Genomic DNA, 20,799 nt, shown 5'->3' on the forward strand with positions numbered 1-20,799 from the left:
GCTGTTATATTGATGTGTGTCTTCTCCTGTTCCTGCACATCAGGAATATAATCTTTTCATTATTATATATCCATACAATAATACCTTTGAGGCAGATCTCAGGGTGCTCCATGCTATTTTACCCTAGACAACAAACTTTCGTAGCAATCTGAGTTTCCCATTTTCACTCTTGTGGCTCACCAGTACAGACATAAAAGTAAATATACCCATTTCTGATGTTCTGCTAACAAAATGATGGTCTTTTATTCAACATCTGATTTAATTTTTTAACTGCAATATTTTGTTGGATTTCATCGTAAAGATTGCTTGCTACCCATGTGAACTCAGGAGCCTAGTTTCAGGTGGCTGACTGCAGGATTGAGGGCATATTCACCAATGCATAGAAATCCCATTAACTTCATACTTTGACTATGTCTGAGCTTTGATGCTAAAACAGCTAAGCCCTCGTTTCTCTGTTTCTTCCCTTTCACAGAACTCCAGTACTGGGACTCAGACCTGCAACTTCCCAAAATACCTTTTGAAGAAATCATGTACAATGATGAAAGTGCATACAAGTGGCTGCGCACCCTAAAGAAAGTGGGAATTGTGCTACTAACGGGAGCTGCTACTAGGCAGGGAGAGTTGGTTAAACTTGGCCACAGGATTGGGTTCCTGCGTCTCACTTTTTATGGGTGAGTTTGGTTTTTTAATATCCTTGCTTTGCTGGCTATTTAACCTCCTCTAGCTTTATTCGCTAAGATACTGTCATGTCCCTCATCCCAAGCTGTTTGGTAGAACTTTTTACAAAGTATATTAAAAAAAAAAAACCCTACTATTGGCTGTGCGCTCATTCTTAAAAAAAAAAATTACTAAAATAGATACTAACATTTAAACATAATTGCAATTTCTTGGTGCCTGAATAGCCACCAAAAACAGAACATTCAGGGTTTTCCATCTGAAAAGGTCTCTTCTCCCCCATAATAGAATAAAAACTAATAAAAATTATGGCAAGAGGTCTCCTTCACTCGGATTTGCCTCTAGTTCAGAGAAGAAGCAAACAAACCGTGTGGGCAATAACCATTGTCTCCTTCTTTGTCTAAAAAAAAAAAAAAAAAGGTAAAATAAATAGAAGTGGGGAAAACCTTAGCCAGAAAGACCACATTCTCTCAAGACTGGAAGTCAGAAGGAAAGATTTTCTGCCCCTAACACTCCTGTGGGAAGGCACATGTGAGCCCTGCTGGAGTATGCAATGCAGGTGAGGTTGGTAAAAGCAGCACTGTGGTATCAGGGAAAATACATTAAGGCAGGATGTTAATTGTGAGGTGAAGGGGAGGAAGGTGAACAAAAGGTCCCTTCTTCAATCTATGATGTCTATTAAGACTTATTGTTAGATTTGCATTTTGCAACTATCGTTCCATCATCAGCTGTGGAAAAACATGTCATTGATGCTGCTGGCTTTTAGATTTAGTGAACCGTTTCTAAGAGGCAGAGAAATAGCCATTGTGATATGTTAATAATTTTTAGCAGTGTAGAAGTTGCTTCTTACCCAATTTCCATCCTTCATTTTTGTTTCATTTATGTTGAAAGCCAACCTATTTGTGCAGAATTTTTTCCCCACGCTTCAAATCAGGAAAGCTTGTTCAAGAATCTTCTAGAAATTGGCAGAAACTGAGGTGAACTCATAGCATTTAGAACAGCCTCTGAGAATGTCATTATTCTTTTTTTTTTAATTGTCTTCCAAAAAGAAGGGATGGAGAGAGTAACTGCTTTAAAATGCCATGAATATTATGAAGCTTTTTTCAGTTCCAACAGCCATGATAAATACTTCTTAAACTTTAAAGAGAGTGATGTATAAATGTACTAGGGTAGTTAAGATAATGTACTTTTGTTAAGGTGTGATTTCATTAAGGTGTAGTTTCCTCTTTCTGCTGACTGTGCCAGAAGGAAAAGTGGTTTTTGAAGTTAACAGGAATTCAGTCAGGTTAATCCTGCTACAATAAATGGGAGCAGAACCCCCTGCTCGACTCAAACCTCATCCAGTGCTACAAAGCATTTCCTAGCATTAAAAGCATTTCTAATATCATGCACTTCTATGTCTGGCAGTGTGCTATGGTCTCAATTTAAAACTTGCATCATTATGAAAATACTACTGCTTTCTCTCTCTGCTTTGACGTGATCCTAATAACAGATATGAGGAGATCCTTAGGGGTATCCAACCCTGATCGTATCTGAGCGTGTTTCCCAGCTCTCCAGGGTATCTGAAGGATGAAACATTTGTTTTCTTTGTATCCAGACAGCTGCACAAGCATTTTGAGTTAGGAATTAATATAGCAAGCCCCAGATAACCACAAAAAATCTTGGTTCTTTGATAAAGCTTACTACTAAAAGATCTATCTCCAGAACACCTCAACGGGAGACGAGAAAAAAAACCAAAAAGCCCGAACAACAATAACCCCCCCCCATACAAACTCTTTAACATATACCATGGATTAGTGCTTACGTTACAACAGAGCGTTTAGTTGCTTTCCTAAAAGTTTCAGGGAAGAACAACTGGATTTGAAGAAATTCCTAGATCCTAAAACTGGAAATAATCTTGAAACCTGGAATAACATTCTTGACATGTCAGCCCACTGTTTCACCTATTCATCTGCTGAGCCCTGTAACATGGTTTTCACTAAGGTGTTCAAAAGTTTTTGACATTGAACTCGGCAGCATTGTAAGAAAAAAAAAATCTACTATTCTGCCTGGTACTGTGCCTCAGCTCTTAATCATCCTTGCTGTTTGAAATTACTGCCAGCTGTCTGTCTGACACTGCCTGCAGCATCAAGCTTGTGATAACTCTGCTACACTTGAGAGAGACTGAGAAGTCCCTCACTGCATAAATGGGCATTAACTGTTAGGATATCATTTCCTTGTCTAAGTTGAGCTGACATGATTCAGACTGACCTAGGGAGACATGCCATTTTATCGGTTGTGTCATCAAACTGGGCTTTTTTCCTGTTAAAAAAAGTTAGACTTGCCCCTCACTGACTTCCCTAACATGATTATAAACGGTAACGATTATTAAATGCTTCACCTTGTTTCAAGTCAGCTTCAATTAATGTTTACTCTCTTTGAAGATGGTTTCAATAAAAGTAATGTGTCGGGATGAGTTCCGAGTCTGAGATATATGTTTTAATACATCCCACAAAGAACTTCCCGCCTATTAATGTTCCATACAAGACTGAGGTTGAAATGTGGCCTTGGTCCACACCATTTGAGCAAGTAGTGGTTAAAGCTCTGTTCACTGTTTAAATCAGACTGACTATTGGTGTTGATTAAACCTCATTTTTATGTTTCCTTATATATTAGGGTTCACAGTAAAGGAATGGTAAAAGGCTGTAAGTCTCCTTGCTTTTCCAAAACCTATTTGCTAATTCATGTACTTATTAGGCTGCAGAAAGAGAGTTTCAATGTTAAGGAAACTTTACAATTCTACTACAAAATTATTTATAAAAATTCTTTACAATTCTTTACAAAATCTACTACTAATTCTGCATTTTAAAAAACCACAGTTAGTTAGAATATTTAATTTAGTTGAGTTTGGGTTTTTTCTTTTTTATTCTTTAAACACAGCTGTAGTACTTGAAAGTCTTGAAGTCTGGTTTACATCATCCCAATTGAGCCGCCATGGTTAGATTTACTCTCAGTCATTTGAGAGTTGCTGATTATGTTTCTGTGTATGATTAGGTTGATTTTGCAATATTGCATTAAAATCTGAAGAGCATGAGGTCAAAGAGAGCCTGACATCCAAAGACTGGTTTTGCAGACTAGTCTGGATTTCAGGTAACAATAAAACAGCTCTGCCACAGGGTGAAGTCAAGAAGCTCCATACAGACCAGTGTCCAGCTCTGAAAGAAGAGCCTATGCCCCAGTGCTAAAGGACAGGAACAGTCAGAAAAGGGGGAGGATGTGTGTGACACAATGTGCATATTAGCAGAGCCAAGACTTTCAGGAGAGAGAACCAAAACTGTGGAACACACTTTCTTTTTATGTTGCCGACTTGCAAGGAGAGACAGTAACTGTAGATTCAGAGGCAGCCTGCTCTGGAGCTCAGAGCCAGGCTCAGTGAGCTGATTTGGGACGGGTGTGCTGTTCCTTACGTCTTGGCTTTCGTCTCTCCTGTTCGGAGATCAGACACCGTTTGGCTGTCTCCGAGGTGCACTGTAAGGATGCGTTTGTTAAGGCTATACAGAAAAAGCATATCTCTTTCAAACATAACACTCACGGTGACACAAAGGTAAGCTGCCAGATCTGTACAGCGCAGCTGTCCTGCCAAGGAGGTGTACGAGAGGAGTTTGATGAGCCTTGACCCAGAGCTTACTTGAGTCATGAGAAGGGTACTGCCTGCCCCCACCATACAGCTCTTCTGGTGTTGGATGAAGCCTATGAGAAATATTTTACAAAAGCAAGTATCATCTGCTTGCACGTGTGTGGTTTGTAGGCAAAACTGACACTGCTTCTGAGCATTGACTTCTCAATGCATTGTGAGGAGTTGTTGGTTTATCTTTTATCTCTGTTTAAGAGGAGTTTCTTTAATCACAAAGGCTGCATTTAGAAAGTTGGGCTGCAAAACTTTACACCTTTTCAAGAGTTGCTCTCCATTTTGCTGCACAGCCATCAACCAAGTCTCCTTCCTCCCTGGGCACATGCACACATCTTGCAGCCTGACATCCTCAGCAACATTCACCTGCTCTCATTGCCATACTGGGGATGTGAATGATTACTGCTTTGTAATTATTTTTTTTAATGACTCTTTAGACCATTTTTCTTCCTTAAGCGCTCTGCTGGGGCGGGGGGGGAGAGAGGGAAGAAATCCTAAAATTCTGGAAAATACAAGCAGGATCATGCATAAACTTTGTATTGTTAGTGTAGTCGTTTAAGAAATTATCTATAAAGTATTTTTTAAAAATTAAGTAAAAAAACTAGTTTGAAATGTTTTCATGCAGATGTGTATGAAATGCTAACATGCTAAACGTCAGAAAATAGAGAATTGTATTCAAACAGCTTAATAACCCAGTGTTTGTTAAATGGGTAATTCATCACATGAAGTCTTGAAAAAGACTTTAATGGTTTTGTCTTATTTTTGGATATTTGGGGGGGGTAAGTGCTTTATGAGGAATAAATTTCTTATTTTTTTACCATGTATAGCTGGAACCCAGCCTAAAAATATTACAGAGAAGAAAAGACTTCTTTTCCTATTGTATCTTTTCTCCTAATTTAACCTGTTTCATTTTCAGCTATAGTTATTGTAGTGCCTGGTCTTGTTGCTCTTACATATTCCTTGCAGTAGCAGAAACTCCATTGAGTTTTCAGTCTTAACAACAGACTTAAAGCAGCATTTTACAGCTCCTCTCTTCACCTCTAAACCAGAAGTTCATTTCATACTGGCATCCAATTCTGAGGTGGCTTTTACAACTGTAATAAAATAATAACTGTAGGTAATTCCCTTGCTATTTTGCTAGCAGCCAAATACAAGTCCTACCAAATATTATAAATAAAAGGATAAATTTGGAATTGGCAAGCTTGCCAAATAAAACATTACCTGAACAGGGCCATGAATTTTAAACTGAAATGTAGCAGCAATGAATATAACCCTGACACATGGAAAAACAAAAGCCTTTTTTCTTGTCTAGATGTCTCTTCAGTACATGCTACCTAAAATGTCATTCCTGTAAAAAGTGGAAACATTCTCTGTATCAGCCATACAACAACATCAAGGGGTTCCACACTTTTAAATTAACCTTTTTCTTTATGTTACGGAGGCACAGCTCCATTAGCAAGGTCTCCCGTCATACCACAATTCATTTCTCCAGCTTCTCACGCCCTAGACCTTGTGCTCCTCTCCTATTCCAAAGCCTTGTCCAGGGCTTGGGGTGGCATGAAGGGCTTCCTTCAGGGCTCCAGTGCTCCCACTGAAACAGCCAAAGCTTCCACACCTCCCAGAGGGCTTCAGCTGTGAGAGAAGGACCTGGGTCCCAGATCTCTTGTGAATGAGACGTAGATTTTTAATAAAGCGCAAGACCAGATGATTCAGGTGTGGCTTCAGTTCCTAGTGCAGCGGTTTTGCAAGACTAAGGATGTGACAGACAGGCTAGTTTTCTGCTCAGGGAGACTGAGCCCACATTGCCACTTACTGCGAGAAATTGCTACACCTGCCTGATGCCAAATTTCCTCCTCTGTCAAACAGCCTGAGCAATTGATGTTGAAATCTGACCCTAATTACTAAATCTTAAACCATTCCACCCTGCTTTGCTCTCCCTAAGGGCCGAGAGTCCTCTGACATTACCCACCTTTTCTTCCTTTACTTCTCATGCGTTCTCCCCCTGACCAAGTGGATACTTCACTCAGTTGAGGCTTTGACAAAGTAAGGCTGATTTTTCCACATTCAGCGCTGAGCTCCCTATTAGCAGCGCTGACTTCAAGTCAGTAGCTTGAGCTTTGACTGAAGCTCCTTGCGTGGAAGGAAAGCTCCCGGGGACCAGCTCCCCTTGCAAAGCGTAACAGCATGAAAGCACTGACCGCTTTTGCAAAACCTTATAATGATTTTGTGAAGTACTACCATTCCAGCAATTGTATGTATTGCATATAAATGAGACAATTAAAATGTATTAAATTGTTTTAGAACCATCAAGTGACACTGGAGCCTTCTAAATTAAAGATACAGTGAACCTTCAACACTAATGACAAGGATGATATAATGGGCTATTTTTTGGATGTAAAATTGGCAACTACAGAAACGTGGTTAAAATTATCATACTTGTGTACTGAAGTAATGTACTGATGAATATGTGCTGTACTAAATAGTAAAAATGATTTCTCCCAGGCAGTTAAACACATTTGCAAATATTCAAGGGGGTTTTCCCCCCGGCAATATCAGAAATTTAGCTTTAGCATTTTGCATAGTTTCTATACTAAATACCACTCCTAGAACAAAAGTGTTTGTATACTGTATATAAATCATTTTGGTCTGCATGGCCTTTAGCCTATTTGCTTTTTAAACTATTATTAAGAAGTAATGCTAGACACACACCATCTGAAACACAATATATTTGGTCTACAGTATTTCACACGGGAAAATGAGTTTCATATTTTCTTTCAAATCACTTGTGTTCCTGTGATTACATGGACGGCATATGGCGAGTTACACTTTTCCAGACAAACGTCTGGATCTGTAACATGCATCTGCTGAGGACTGTCTTCAATCATGTAAACGCTGTAAAAAAAAAAAAAGTGTGGGTCTTGCTCTTAAATTCTCCTGCATCAAACCAGATTTTGATTGTGCTGCAACGTGATGTATTCATGTCTTTGTCATATAACTAAGACCTTTTTTTTTTCCCCCTGCAGTTGTCAGTAAACTTTCTTCTTGAATTTTGTCAAATTTCAAGACAGAAACTGTGTAGCAAAATAAATGGGGGTACTTCTCAGAAAAAGCGTCAGAGAAAGGGAAGAAGATACAAGGTCTTTCTTCAAGACATTTTCCTTTAGCAGCAAGTCTTCAAGTTACAGGGAAGATACCCCTGCAAAGGATACTCTGTATTTTCCAAGATCATAAAAATTTAAAAATAATTTTGGGGGAAAGTTACATAGGCTTTAACAACTTCATATTTCATCGATCATGTTCTCCAGCAGGCAGGGGAAAATGGAAGGTTGATGAAAAGAAGTGGGCCAATTTCCACTCTCTTATTTCTGAAGCCTCAGTAATAAGATGATGATTTATCCCAGCCAATACCTCTTGCTTACTGTCTTCAACTGATCTTTGCCTTCAGCAAAGTACTGCCGTGGGACAGCCATCATTCTTCTGGATACTACACTGGGGGCAGATGCCCCTTGGCGCACCTAAGTTTCTAGCGGGAATCTAGGACTGCTGAAATAAGCCTTCTTTGCTGGGGTGGGAGGACACTGCTAGATCATTATTTCCTTGTAATTTTACAATATTTCCATGTTCGAAGACAGAATGACTCTTTTGTACTGTGATTTCACAGTTTTCATGTGTACTGTCTGGCATGCTGGCTGGCTGTTTTAACGTGTTTTCTCTTTTCCCTTTCATTATGAAGACCAACTTGGCAAGTGCAAGACAAAGCAGATGCTAACAACGTGGCTTATACAACCGGGAAACTATGTTTTCACACCGATTATCCTGTTCTGCAGCATCCACCTGGGGTAAGGTGAATCTACTGACTTTTTCACAACATAAAAGGGGAAAGGGAAATGTTCCTATAGTGTGAAATATAATTAGTGTTCAGTGACTCCGAATTCTGACTTAAAAGAGCAATGTAAAATAACAACATATTAATCTGCATATAACAATCTACAGACATATGGGTATGCAATATATACATTATAAGTTCTGCATAACAAGCCCATTATGTATGCCATAATTTTCAGATGGAAACTCACAAAGTATTGACAGTATTACCATATGAGAAAGCATTAAGGTCCTGTATGTGCTTTTAATGCTGCCTTCATTATGTTGAAGAAGTTAGGTGTCTACATGCTGTAGTCAAGTTGTGGCATCATAGGACATGCCTGTTGTCCTCAGGAGGAGACCGTATTTGGAGAAATATAATTAAGATGTTATGTTCTGGTTTCTATAATTTGATTTAATTTAGACTCTTATCTGCCCTTTCATAACTGGACAAAAAAAGGACATTTTGTAAAGCTGTCCAACAACCACAGAAAATACATTTTCACCTAGTCTCTGTCATATCAAAGCCTAATCCACATAATTCACCAGAGAACTGAAAAGTAGTATGGACAGGTACAAAGGAACAAAGATATATGATTCTATGTGCTTTCATAGGCTCCTAGAAATTTATGCCAGAAGGCATCAGTAGATCATACCGTCTCATTTTCAATACACCACAGGCTTTTCTTTTTTAGCCACTTTGCCCTGTATTGAGCCAAATAGCTTCTCTGGCCAAGACACCTTTCAGAGAAGCGTTAATCTCGGTCTGAAGATGTCGGTTTGGAGCATATGCCTCTTTCCTTGGACCTTCCTTCCAGCAGTTAACCCCCACCACTGTGGAAGTACTTACGCCCTCCCATTAAATCAGCTCTCAGCTGCCTTCACGATAAGCTGAGCAGCCTGAGCTTTGTGAGCTGCACAGAAAGACATTTTTCCAGCAGGTCCCCCAGTCCAGGGGCATCTTCCCCTAGACTCCTTCATCACTACACTCTTTGGACTGCAAGGTGTCTCGCTCTTCCCAGCCAGCACGACGTCAGGTGCTCCCCAGAAGTAATGGGCCAGGGTCAGTGTCAACAGAAAGATTTCACTTACAGCAGGGAGTGCAAACCAGCCCTGAAAACTATGTGAGTCTCAGTGTCCAAGCCATCAGCAGACCTTGCCCAAGGCACCAGGGACCACGCTTCCCTCCATGGTTTTTGAAACCGACATCAGTCCTCAAGTGAATGTGAGCAACAGTAATAGAACAGCATTGGCCATCATCAGGCATTACAAGACTCTGGGGCTGGAAAGAGCAAGGAAAAACACCCCGAAAACCCCCAAAGAACAGCCTTCCAGAAGCACTGCATCAACCACAGAGAGTGAGGATGCTGTTTCATGAGTTCAATGTGTTTATGACCAGGAGGAATACAGAACTCCAGGGGCTAGCTGTCCAGATTAATGGGTAAGAGAAGCGTAACCCTGGCAAAGTTTGCATCTACAAGCTTCGTACCTACAACTTCCTCTTCTCGCGTTGTGGAGTACTTTGTATCAGTTGTTTCTATAATTAAACAAAAACCCAATGTGAGTTATCCACAAGTAAGCACATCAAATACTTCACATTAACATCACCTATGAAAATAATTTAGATGCTGTTCATTAATGAGGAGTAAGAATGGAACAGGGCTTCATTAATAGATTTCAGTTTCCCCCTTCGTGACCATTATCAAGGTCTGTGGGATCCAGCTCATGAGGGGATTCTGGGACAAACCCTGTTCTCTGCTCCTCTTTCTTCTCCTGTTTTTTTTTTGTGTTTGTTTTTTCTCCTAACAGTCCTAGAAATAATTCACCATCATGGAACAGAAAAGTGAACACTGTTACCATTGGTATGACAGACGTATTTTGTGTAGTTGGGCTGAGATGAACGGTCACACTTTGTGGGATGCTGGGCTGCCTAATGCCAAGGGCACTTTTACTGCCTCTGTCAGCAGCTCAGATTTACACTGGTGCAACCAAGAGCCGAGGTTAGGATTTCTGCTCTGTCTTACGCCTTGGCAATTTCACTGGGAAGAGAAATGAAACTGTCTTAATCCTACTTTATGATAGAGACACTGGGCCTGTTGCCTTCTACCAGAGCCACCTTCTCCCCTCTGTGAGCAGGCAGGTCACAGTAAGCTTTGTCTGCAAGAGAAAACTAATCCTCCTTGTTGGGATAAGACTGCAGTGCATTTAAAATTATACGACTGCCGCAAAGGGGGACTCAAAGGAAAGAAGCGAGACCAGAGCTTTGCAGTTGACTCACAGGTTACAAGCATTAGAAGATACCCCAAATGGGGTGGATTTATGAACACGCTACTTTAATTTTCTGCCTGTGTGATAGTGGTGGCAGAGGGCTGTGAAGCTGCAGTAATGGGAACTCAGTCTTTTGCTGAAAAACAAAAAAAAAAAAAAAAAAAAAAAACAAAAAAAAAAAACCAGAAACACAGGTATGAGGGAACTGATACTAAAGAATTGTTAAATATGCAAGCTGCTGCTTCTCATAATGAGATGTTAATTCATTCCAGGTTCAGTTTCTCCACTGTATAAAGCAAGCACCTGCAGGAGGTGAAAGTGAAGTTGTAGATGGATTTCACGTATCCAACAAGCTGAAGAAACAAAACCCTCAGGCGTACCAGATCCTGTCGTCTACCACTGTAGACTATACAGATGTTGGGGTTGACTACTGTGATTTTGCTGTGCAATGTAAACAAAGGATTATAGAGTGAGTAGTTCCAACAACATCGAAAAATCAAGACCCTGTTGCATGGCAGATTACATGTTGGTAGGAGACGGTCTGCTCCTGCCACCTCGTGGGGAAACACTGGTTTAACTTGGTCTGTAGCTATTTGGGGTTTGGGTTTTTTTTGGGGGGGTTGTTTTTGGTTTTTGTTTGTTTGTTTGTTTGTTTTGTTTTTTTATTTGTTCTTCTTATTGTTTGGGGTTTGGGGTTTTTTTCTTTGTTTGGAATTTTTGCCAGCGTATGACTTGTTCTGTGCTTTGTACCACCACAGTGTAGTTTTCCTTGCACTAGCAAGGAGTGATGGTAATTAGAGCAGCTCCTGGGTACAGACACAGGTTAGTAGCAGCTAGATCCGTTACTAAATTCCAGCCAATGTACATCTGTATCGTGCCAATGAAAGGTCATAATCTGAAGCATTCATACTATAAAAAAGATCAAAAGCAAGTTTTCATAATTGCTTCTGAATTTAAAAAGTTTATTATTCTACAATTCAAGAGTATAGAATATAGATTTCTGAGCAAATTAAGTGTCTACGCCTTCTCCTGATTATCCCTTTTCCTAGTTCATCTTAATTATCAAAAGCCAACCCAATAACAATCTGAATTTCACTACGGGAACATACTGAAATTTCAGCAGGAGAGTTCAGCTGTTGTTTAACCATGTTAAAATGTTTCTGTAACAACTTAATACATTCCTTTTCCTTTCCTTCTCTGTTTTACAGTGTGGATTCCAGAGGCCAAGCAGTTCGCATCAATTATAATAATGCAACAAGAGACACAGTGTTTGACATACCAGCTGAAAAAGTGAGGCCATTTTATGCAGCTCTAAAGGAATTTGATAATTTATTGAACAGTGCTGAAAATAAGTTTACTTACAAGCTGAAACCAGGTCAGTAAGTTGCTTCTCCTTGCAATCATTTTTCACATGTTTTTGCTAACAGTCAAAACACTTAAGCATTGTTAGCACTGGTATTCAGAGGAAATTCCAGTCCTTCTGTCACCTGTTTTATTTCATACTGCTTCCTTACATTCATCTCAGATTTCTTTTGCCATTGTTACACTATAAAGAAAAAAAAAAAGGCAGGAGGGATAGAGCCTGGCTATTGATCAGTCCAATGTATCTTTATATTACACCAAAACCCCATCCCACATAGGAAATCGTAACTTGTCATATCGGTAGCAGCCCAGTTGAGACACGCCGTGTGTAAGACTGCTGTGCCATCCCACTTCAGCGTCTGTTCGTTAAATGATACATGATCACATACTTTTTTCCTCTGCTTCATTTGATGCTTTGGGCTTTAAAACAATATTAGTGGGACACCTTCCCAATGGCTGCAGGAGTTGCACAACATCTAGAAGATGATACAGATACATAAAGTGCATAACACCGAAGGAAGCTGAGCAGCACCTTGGGGAATTCAGTTATCGTCTTTGCTTACACACCGAATGCCAGCGTAACGCTGGATGAATTACCGAAGGCCGCTGCTGCTGTGCTGCTTTTCTGGGTGGCCTATGCAAGACATCTGGAGGCAGATTTGCAGAAGTGCTGGATGCTCTAAATTTCAGCTAGAGTTGTACAGGGCTGTTTTTTGAACATAAAACATGCTAAAGAAATGCACTTTACTTTTTAAAAGTCAGTCCATGCATCTATTTAACTACTTTGGCCTTATTCTCTGTTCTTTCATTCCCCAGCTATAAAATAAAGATATGGATAGTCCCTCATCTCTCAAGAGATGTTACAAAAGTAAATTCATTAGTGTATCTGACTGCCTCGTGTACTAAGTGTCTTTAAAATGTCTACGAGCAAATGAATCTCTCTCTTTTGGAAACATGCAACAAAATAATTTATAAGATCACATAATAAATGGTAAAACAAAGTACCTCACGTTACATTAGTACCATCCATCCCATCAATTAAGCACCAAAATGGTGGTAGAGGGGAGGGGAAGAAGGAAAGAAAGACTAGAAGGTTAATTAGAGATTTATCGTAACACTGCCACACAAGGAATAAAAATTAATTAAGGCGAGCATGGCATTTTATGTGATTTCCTAACTTTCAATGGCTTGACTTTGTTCTCATAAAATTCTTGTAACAGGGGTTGTAAAGCAGGATGTGGATAGTACAAATAGTACCAGACGGATCAAACAAAAATCATCCCAGTGGCTTTCACCCTTTTTATCCTTCGTGTGCATTTGCCGTAGTCACCTTTCCCCTCAAGGCCTGCTGACTCCTGGTTATACAAGAAAAGATGCAGAGGTCGAAAGGGACCTGCCCTCTATGGTTGAGAATGACCAGCTAAATTAAAATTACTGTGGTGTTGCTGTATATCTCCAGCTGAGCTTCTTGAAATCATTGCTCCCTAACTGCTGATATAAATCTACCTCCATGTTGTCTGTTTGAAGGAACCAGCTATAACATACCAAATGTTAAACTTCGTGCAATCTCTTTATAGGAGACATAGTGACGTTTGATAACTGGCGCGTGCTTCACGGTCGCCAAAGCTACCCGTCGGGATCAGAAGTGACTCGTCACCTGGAGGGTGCCTATGCAGACTGGGATGTGGTCATGTCAAGGCTCCGGCTCCTCAGGAAGAGGGTCCTCAACAGGGACTGAGCTTTCTTCTAACTAGAATGAGCAAAACCTAGATTGTCTAACCTCAGGAAAAAAAAAAAATAATAATTGTGAAAATCGTGTTTTCTTTCAGAAACTAACATAATGAATTTTTGAGTTCCCTAAGCTAAGAAACCTGTTGCTCATAACAATTTAAGATTTATCTGTGCCTTGGTCATTGAATCTATAAAATGCATTGCTACCTCTGTCAGTTTATTTGCTTTTTAAAATCAGTGCGCAAAATGGCTTGAAAGATTATCACCTGGGGTGACTGGGTGTCACAATGCCTTAGTTTTCCTCTACAAATACACCTGCTCTGCCTAGAAAGCTCGGAAGGGAGCATCAAAAAGGAGCTTATCACAGAATCACAGAATGGTCGGGGTTGGAAGGGACCTCTGTGGGTCATCTAGTCCAACCCCCTGCCGAAGCAGGGTCGCCTACAGCAGGCTGCAGTGGACCTTGTCCAGGCGGGTCTTGAATATCTCCAGAGAAGGACTCCACAACCTCCCTGGGCAGCCTGTTCCAGTGCTCCATCACCCTCAGAGGGAAGAAGTTCTTCCTCATGTTCAGATGGAACTTCCTCTGCTTCAGTTGGTGCCCGTTGTCCCTTGTCCTGTCGCTGGGCACCACTGAAAAGAGTTTGACCCCATCCTCCTGACACCCACCCTTGAGATATTTATAAGCATTTATTAGGTCCCCTCGCAGCCTTCTCTTCTTCAGGCTGAACAAGCCCAGCTCCCTCAGCCTCTCCTCGTAGGAGAGATTGTTCCAGTCCCCTCATCATCCTCGTAGCTCTCCGCTGGACTCTCTCCAGTAGCTCCTCATCTTTCTTGAAGTGGGGAGCCCAGAACTGGACACAGTACTCCAGATGGGGCCTCAATAGGGCAGAATAGAGGGGGAGGAGAACCTCCCTCAACCTGCTGGTCACACTCCTCCTAATGCACCCCAGTATTATAAGTATTACTTGCTAAAGATTGGTTAAGGACAGCACCTTCGTCTATTTTCAGAGAGGCATTCTTCGTAAATCGTAACTAAAATTCATTATCAAAATAAGCAACCACTGCTGTGGAGTTTTTTTTATATACACACCTTTCTCAGTAGAACCCCACTTTAATACAAGATCTCATTCAGCAGATGCTGTATTCCCCATATCCCGCTGTACGTGAGGTGACTCTCACAGCCACAAAGAACTTTTACTTCATTTCTAAGTCCATAAGCTCAGAAACCATAAAGCTACCAGACAATGCATCATATTAATTTTCCTCTTCATTAGAAATAGAAATAAGTCTCAGTGTAGAGATGGCAGGTAGGGTCAGAAATCCCATCGGATGCTGTGCACAGATGCAGTCACGATCTGCAGGGCAAAGAGACTTTTGAGCAAAGTCAGGAAGAAGAATGCCGATGCCGCTTGGCAGCTAGAAATCACAAAGCACAAGAGGTGGTCATTGACTCCACACCTGGCACAGGAGTGGCAACTGGACTCCAATCCATTTTTGTTACACCAAATACAAGACCATCCCTCCAATAGACTTGGATATTTTCCTCTAGGTTGTATTCTGAATAGAGATCACGCTATGTAAAAATTACTGCAGCCAAAGTACTGTTTTTTCCCCTATATTCAGATGCCAAATTGAAAGAGAAAGAATTTAAAAATACTTGGTTTTATACCCAACAATATGTCCACTGAGTTTATTTTTCACCGTCCTACCTTCAGTCTCACCATGCTGCGAGCCTGACAAAATAGCCACACCTCCACTCTTAGATATGTTCCGTTCAACTCCATTTCCAAACTATTCCTTGAAAGTCAAATAAATCCTAGTCTCTTCCCAGTAGGCTAGGACAATAGAACTGTAACTACAGAATTAAATAACTGTAGAATTAAATTATGTTGACACAAAACCCCCAACATAAGTGAGACTTCAACATCCGCTTGCAAACACTTCCATAGCTGCTACTCATCATTTACAGTCAACAGATATCTCGGCTGAATAATAAAATAAAACTAAATTAGGATTTGGTCCTGACCTAGCATAGTGTGGTTCGAATCCATTCCTCTTTAGTGAGTAGTGAAATGTTTTTATCAAAGTTTTGACACTAAGACATGGCGCAACAAAACTGGCTTTTAGTGGTAATTTGATTTCTCAGTGCCTCCTTTAATAATTAGTTTTGGAAACATGAGGAAAGTTTTTTTTGCCTTTGCTATAAAAGGGGACAAAGATGAGGAAAGGTTATACCTATATTCTGCAAGACACCAGCAGTACTGTGCTTTCACTGTGGTATTTTCCATATAACAATTTAGTGAAGATTGCAATTATAACTTTGAAAAAAGACGTCTTGGGATTGATACCAATGGTTAATATGGAAGAGATATTTCCTGCTTTTATTCTGTACTTTTCTAAAAATGGTTTTATTCAAAGTCTGTTTATTAAAAGCTATTATGGAACTGATTACTGTTTTGGACTCAAATCTAGCTTCACACATAACATCTGGCACACAAAGATAAAGTCATTATTGTTACTTATGAACATTTGTAAATATGACTAGACCTGGATCCATTCAGGTTTGTCCCATATACTTAATATATAGTTAAAATACAACTAAATCCATAACTTTGAACAGCTGTGGGGAAAAGAAAAAACAAAAAAAAACCCAACATTAATCAGGGCTCTCTGGATCTAGTTCTGCATTGCTGGGATTTTTTGTCAGTGAAGCATGCCCTATTAAAAACTCACACAAGAGATCCCTGAAGTTCGTACGTTATTCCCGAGACACGCCGTATGTTATATAGACACACCTCCTTGTACTTTATCTGCCCACGCCCCCACATTTCCCCAAATTACGTGGTATCAATGTTAAATAAATAAAATCATTATTATTATTTTAAAGGTGCAGCTTTGCAGATGGCAGGCGCAGGCCACACAGACAGGGAAGATGGGCAGGCGTAGGAATGCTGCGGCTCCAGGTTCCCCACAGCACAATCACTCTGCTTGCGTGCAGTTTGAAGCGTACAAATTCTTTAGTATTATATATAAACACAGTTCAAGCTACTATATATTCAACAAAGTATTTCATGCACTACAGAGTACAAATAATGTTAAAATACTTATCATCAGTGGAAATGTGAAGTCCTGCACAAACAAAATCTAATCCCTGGAACACCTCCATGAGCTATGGTGTGACACCCCGTTTAACTGGGAAAGGGTCAGACTGCCCACCCAAACATCATGCACAATCAAAACTTGTGTCAACATCAGGGATCCAGCTACTATCTATATCACAAATTTTAATTTGAAACATATTTACATATTACTACAGGCATACTGGGAAAAGAAGCTATTTCTCTAACTATCTGCAAAGTAGACCTCCTGATGGCTATGTGGTACGTGGTCAGGCTAAATAATGGAGGAAGCCCAAGACGGATTTACTTCCCCTTCATCTCCAAATCCACACCAAAGAATGACAGTGCAAAGCTTTCAGATAGGTTTAGCTTCTGATCTGCCTGCAGTACTGACATGTGCGGGTCGCCCACCACGGGTACCACAGCCTTCACAGACTACTGGCCCAACAGCCTCTACCGTCTTACAGCAGCAAGAAAAATTAGCTGGCGATAGGTGTTTGCAAGACAACTCTGACGAAGCTTCGGGCTGTATCCAGAGGGTGCTGATGGACACCGTTCCACTTAGCTGGTTGTAGTCCAGAAGCTGTAACACCATGTTACCTTTGTGCTGTTCATGACATCTCCACTGTCCAGCCTGTGGTCAGCAGCTGGCTGCATCTAGTGGGCTCACAGCACAGGTGGAGAAACAGGAGAAATACATATCCATTTATTTATTTGCAAATGCCTTCACTCTTTTGTCCCAGCCACCTTCTCCTCCCATTGCATTTTGTAACAATGGACGTTGGCTCCAATCCCATGGAATTGTTTTCATGTACAATTTTATAAATATTTCTTATACATCAGATTTCCAGCTACTTTTTAAAGCTTGCTGAAAGCAAGCAGTGTTTCGGACATATTAGTATGCTCACATCTCTGTAGATCCCTTCAGCACAGCTCCTCTTTAGCCACTGCCGAGCTACCTGCAGCACGTGCCAACTCCCTCTGGCTGGGTGGACAGCAAACCCGGGTCCAGAAAGATTTCCAAATGCCTACTGTGGGAAGACAGCCGGACTAGCCGCCCAGCTTCGCAAGTTGAAATATGTATATGTCCATATATATCTAAAATGTTATTTGTATTGACACATACACACACACACAGAGTCACGTTGCCCACAGGCATTGAGGCAGATGCGGTCCCGTTTCCCATTTGGTCTGGACTGGCTATGACAAGGTCAAGAAGGCTCGCTCCGAACAGCCTGCGCTCATATACAGGTCCTGTCTAACGCACCGCAGGGCGCACGGCTTGCACATCTCCGCCAGGAAGGCCTGGAATCGACGTGGCTGCTGGCACGGGCTCACATCACTCCAGCATCTTTTAAGCAGAGTTCCCACTGATGATGGTGGGGTGGAAGACGAGAAAAACATTATAGCCAACAGACTTTATTCTGCGGCAGTGGGAAACGCAGGCACTAGCTGCTCCCTAATGCCCTTCAGGTATTTCTATGCAAGAAGACATTCAGCAATTAGGCTCAGACTCTGTTGGTACTTTGAGGTCTATTTGCTGTATTCATTTGTACTGTAAAGTTGGAGAATTAGTTATACTCATTAAAATAATGATCACTTTGTGCCTGATTCTTCCTTACTCTAAAATACCTTCAGCTTCTAAGTCATTTGTACAAGCTGACAGAGTATAGACCACGTACTGCTGCTTAAAATTCACACTTCTGTAAATTCACAGCAAATTAAATGCAGCCTTTCACCACATGTGCAATACATTACTCCTGGAAAATATGTATTTATTCTGTACTGGTTTTCTCTGACACAAATCAGAGAAAGTACTTAGCGATCTTGTCTCAAATTCTCCCTAAGGCAAATGAGTTTTTATTCTAATCTACAAAATTATAAGGCTAACTGTCAGTTTAGGGTAAGTCCATCTTTGAAAGTTTCATGCTGGAAATTTGAAACCTCTATTGGTAAAAGCTAATATAACAAATATATTTTATACACACTTTTAAACTTACAGCAAAAGATCTCCCCACCCTGTTATGCCAGTCCCATAGCACAAAAAAGATGGTAAAGACTGAGACACAGAAAGAGCACTAAAATCCCCTTTAAAAAAAAAAAAACAAACCAAAAAAATGCAACCAAACAAAAAGTACAGCCCACAACAAAACAAAAATGAAAATAAATCACAACTGCTCATGTGAAACTTATTTTTCTACGCAATATCTGATCTAGAAAGGAAATTTTTGAAGCCAGGGAGCTAGCTACATCACCTCTAGAAAATAGCCATGGTATCAAACTTTAAAGTGTAGATGGGGATGTTTCCAGCTGAAACCAATCTCATTATTGGACACGGGATGAGATCTGAGCGAAGGGAGCGAGGGTGTTTTGCAGCCACCCTTTCGCCCCTGCTGCTGGACCCGGGTGTGGGCAGGAGGGCGGTGCTGCTCTTCCTGGGACATGTCTCCCGGTCTCCTGCAGCATCTCCGGCAGGGTGGTGCTGGGGAACAGGAAAAGCAGCTGGAGCAACAAATGAGCTACTGTTTTCCCCGGCTACTTAAAAGGATCTTCAGCAGAGCCATGGCAATGCAGAGTGGCCCCAAGGCTGCTCCACATCGTGTCAAGGGCGTCTGGTTGACCAAAAGATTAGGAGCTGCGTTTGGGGTGTTTTGTAGGATATGAGCTGGTTTAGTTAGCAAAATATATTTAAAGTGAAAGGTTTTATGTACTTTTAATGACTTTTTTTTAATACATAGAAGTGCCCAATAACTTTACGGCAGGCAGAGGATTTTCTTTGTTGCCCTGCCACGGTACATGTCTTTCCCCATTAGCTCAAGCAAAATAAGGCAGGAGGTCTAAACATGTGGATAGCAGAGCATGGTTTCTCTATCATCCTTTCTTCCCAAGCAGTCATTTAGATCAATAACTGCTCATGTTGGCAATCACCAAGCTATGCATCTCTTTCAAGTTATTTTTGGAAGCATTCAAAGCAGCGAAGATCAGAGAAGCAATGGACATGGAGAAGATACAGCAATTTTCAGAGTATGTCATACTCAATTTCTGAAATCTTGGCCTGCTTTTTTTTCTTCAATCAAACAGGAATGTTGTTATGAAAATGTGCTAAGGGCCATATAATGCCCTTGAAAGGAAGCAGGCGAGGAGCAGGCTGCTGCAGCGAGCTCTGGGGTAGCATACCTTCGAAACGCGGCTCGTGACGGAGGAGCTGGTGAACTCCCCACAGCGTGTCTGGAAATCAGCACGACACAACTCTCTGGCTTCTAACCACCTCAGTCCATAGCTGTCTCCAGTCCTTTGATGTCTCCAGTCCATGTTTGCGATTAAGTTTTCCCACACTTCTCCCTTGCAACTTCATTTTCACTTTGACAGGTAAACACACTGGAGCAGGGCAGGTAGGAGGAAAACCCTACCCACTCATTTTCTTGGATCCCCTGCAAGATTGCCAAAGAAAAACAAATGCTATGCAGCACCCAGATCACGTGATATTTTTTTTTTTGGCAACTGCAAAGATTTAGAAAGAGCCTTTCCTCATCCTGTCGCATTTGCCCAGTGCCACGTGGTGGTGGTTCTCTTACAGGCGTGCCCTGTGAGGAAATTGGTGCAGTTTTGTACACTGTATTCGCAGCTTCTCCTTGACTTCTTCACTCCCCTGCCCTCACAACACCATCCCTTTGCCCAGAGGCATGCAATTCACCAGATTCTTTAACTCTGGATGTTGTTATTTATAATTTATACACTTTATGTGCTACTTACTTTTTATCCATTGCCATTATTTCCATCATTATTAATTTAAAAAGCATAATTTAATTGTTTTTTTCATAATGAGTAGCTATCAAAGTGAAGAGAACCACCGGTGTCAAAGGGCAAAACACTCTTTCCTCTAATGCACTTCACTCTTCTCCAGAGCTAAGGGTTTACTTCTGACTTTTTTTTTTTTTTCAGTCAGATAAATTCTTATGAGTAAGAAGATGCAGCACAGGGGTAACCCCACGTATTTCAGAGTCCACTTCTGGCTACAGCTGCTGGGGGAAGAGCTCCTTTCCCACTCTGCGGGATTAAACCAGTGTAGCAGATTTCCACTTGGCTGGCTGAATTTCTTTCCCTGGACTC

At 40.9% G+C, this 20,799-nt stretch overlaps 1 protein-coding gene across 3 annotated transcripts in view; it reads left to right on the forward strand.

Annotated features, from left to right (window-relative positions):
- The window catches only part of BBOX1 (gamma-butyrobetaine hydroxylase 1), a 41,630-nt gene extending 25,612 nt beyond the window's left edge, over positions 1-16,018 (forward strand). For all 3 annotated transcript variants that reach the window (XM_075426016.1, XM_075426018.1, XM_075426017.1), the window contains 5 exons: positions 473-671; positions 8,076-8,181; positions 10,747-10,943; positions 11,683-11,849; positions 13,414-16,018. In XM_075426016.1, the coding sequence (XP_075282131.1) occupies positions 473-671; positions 8,076-8,181; positions 10,747-10,943; positions 11,683-11,849; positions 13,414-13,574 (830 nt within the window). In that variant the 3' untranslated portion in view covers positions 13,575-16,018. The remainder of the gene's footprint in view (positions 1-472; positions 672-8,075; positions 8,182-10,746; positions 10,944-11,682; positions 11,850-13,413) is intronic.
- The last annotated feature ends 4,781 nt before the right edge of the window (positions 16,019-20,799 follow it).

The sequence above is a fragment of the Opisthocomus hoazin genome, chromosome 7 (genome assembly GCF_030867145.1).
Source record: "Opisthocomus hoazin isolate bOpiHoa1 chromosome 7, bOpiHoa1.hap1, whole genome shotgun sequence".
In the NCBI taxonomy this organism is placed as follows: domain Eukaryota; kingdom Metazoa; phylum Chordata; class Aves; order Opisthocomiformes; family Opisthocomidae; genus Opisthocomus; species Opisthocomus hoazin.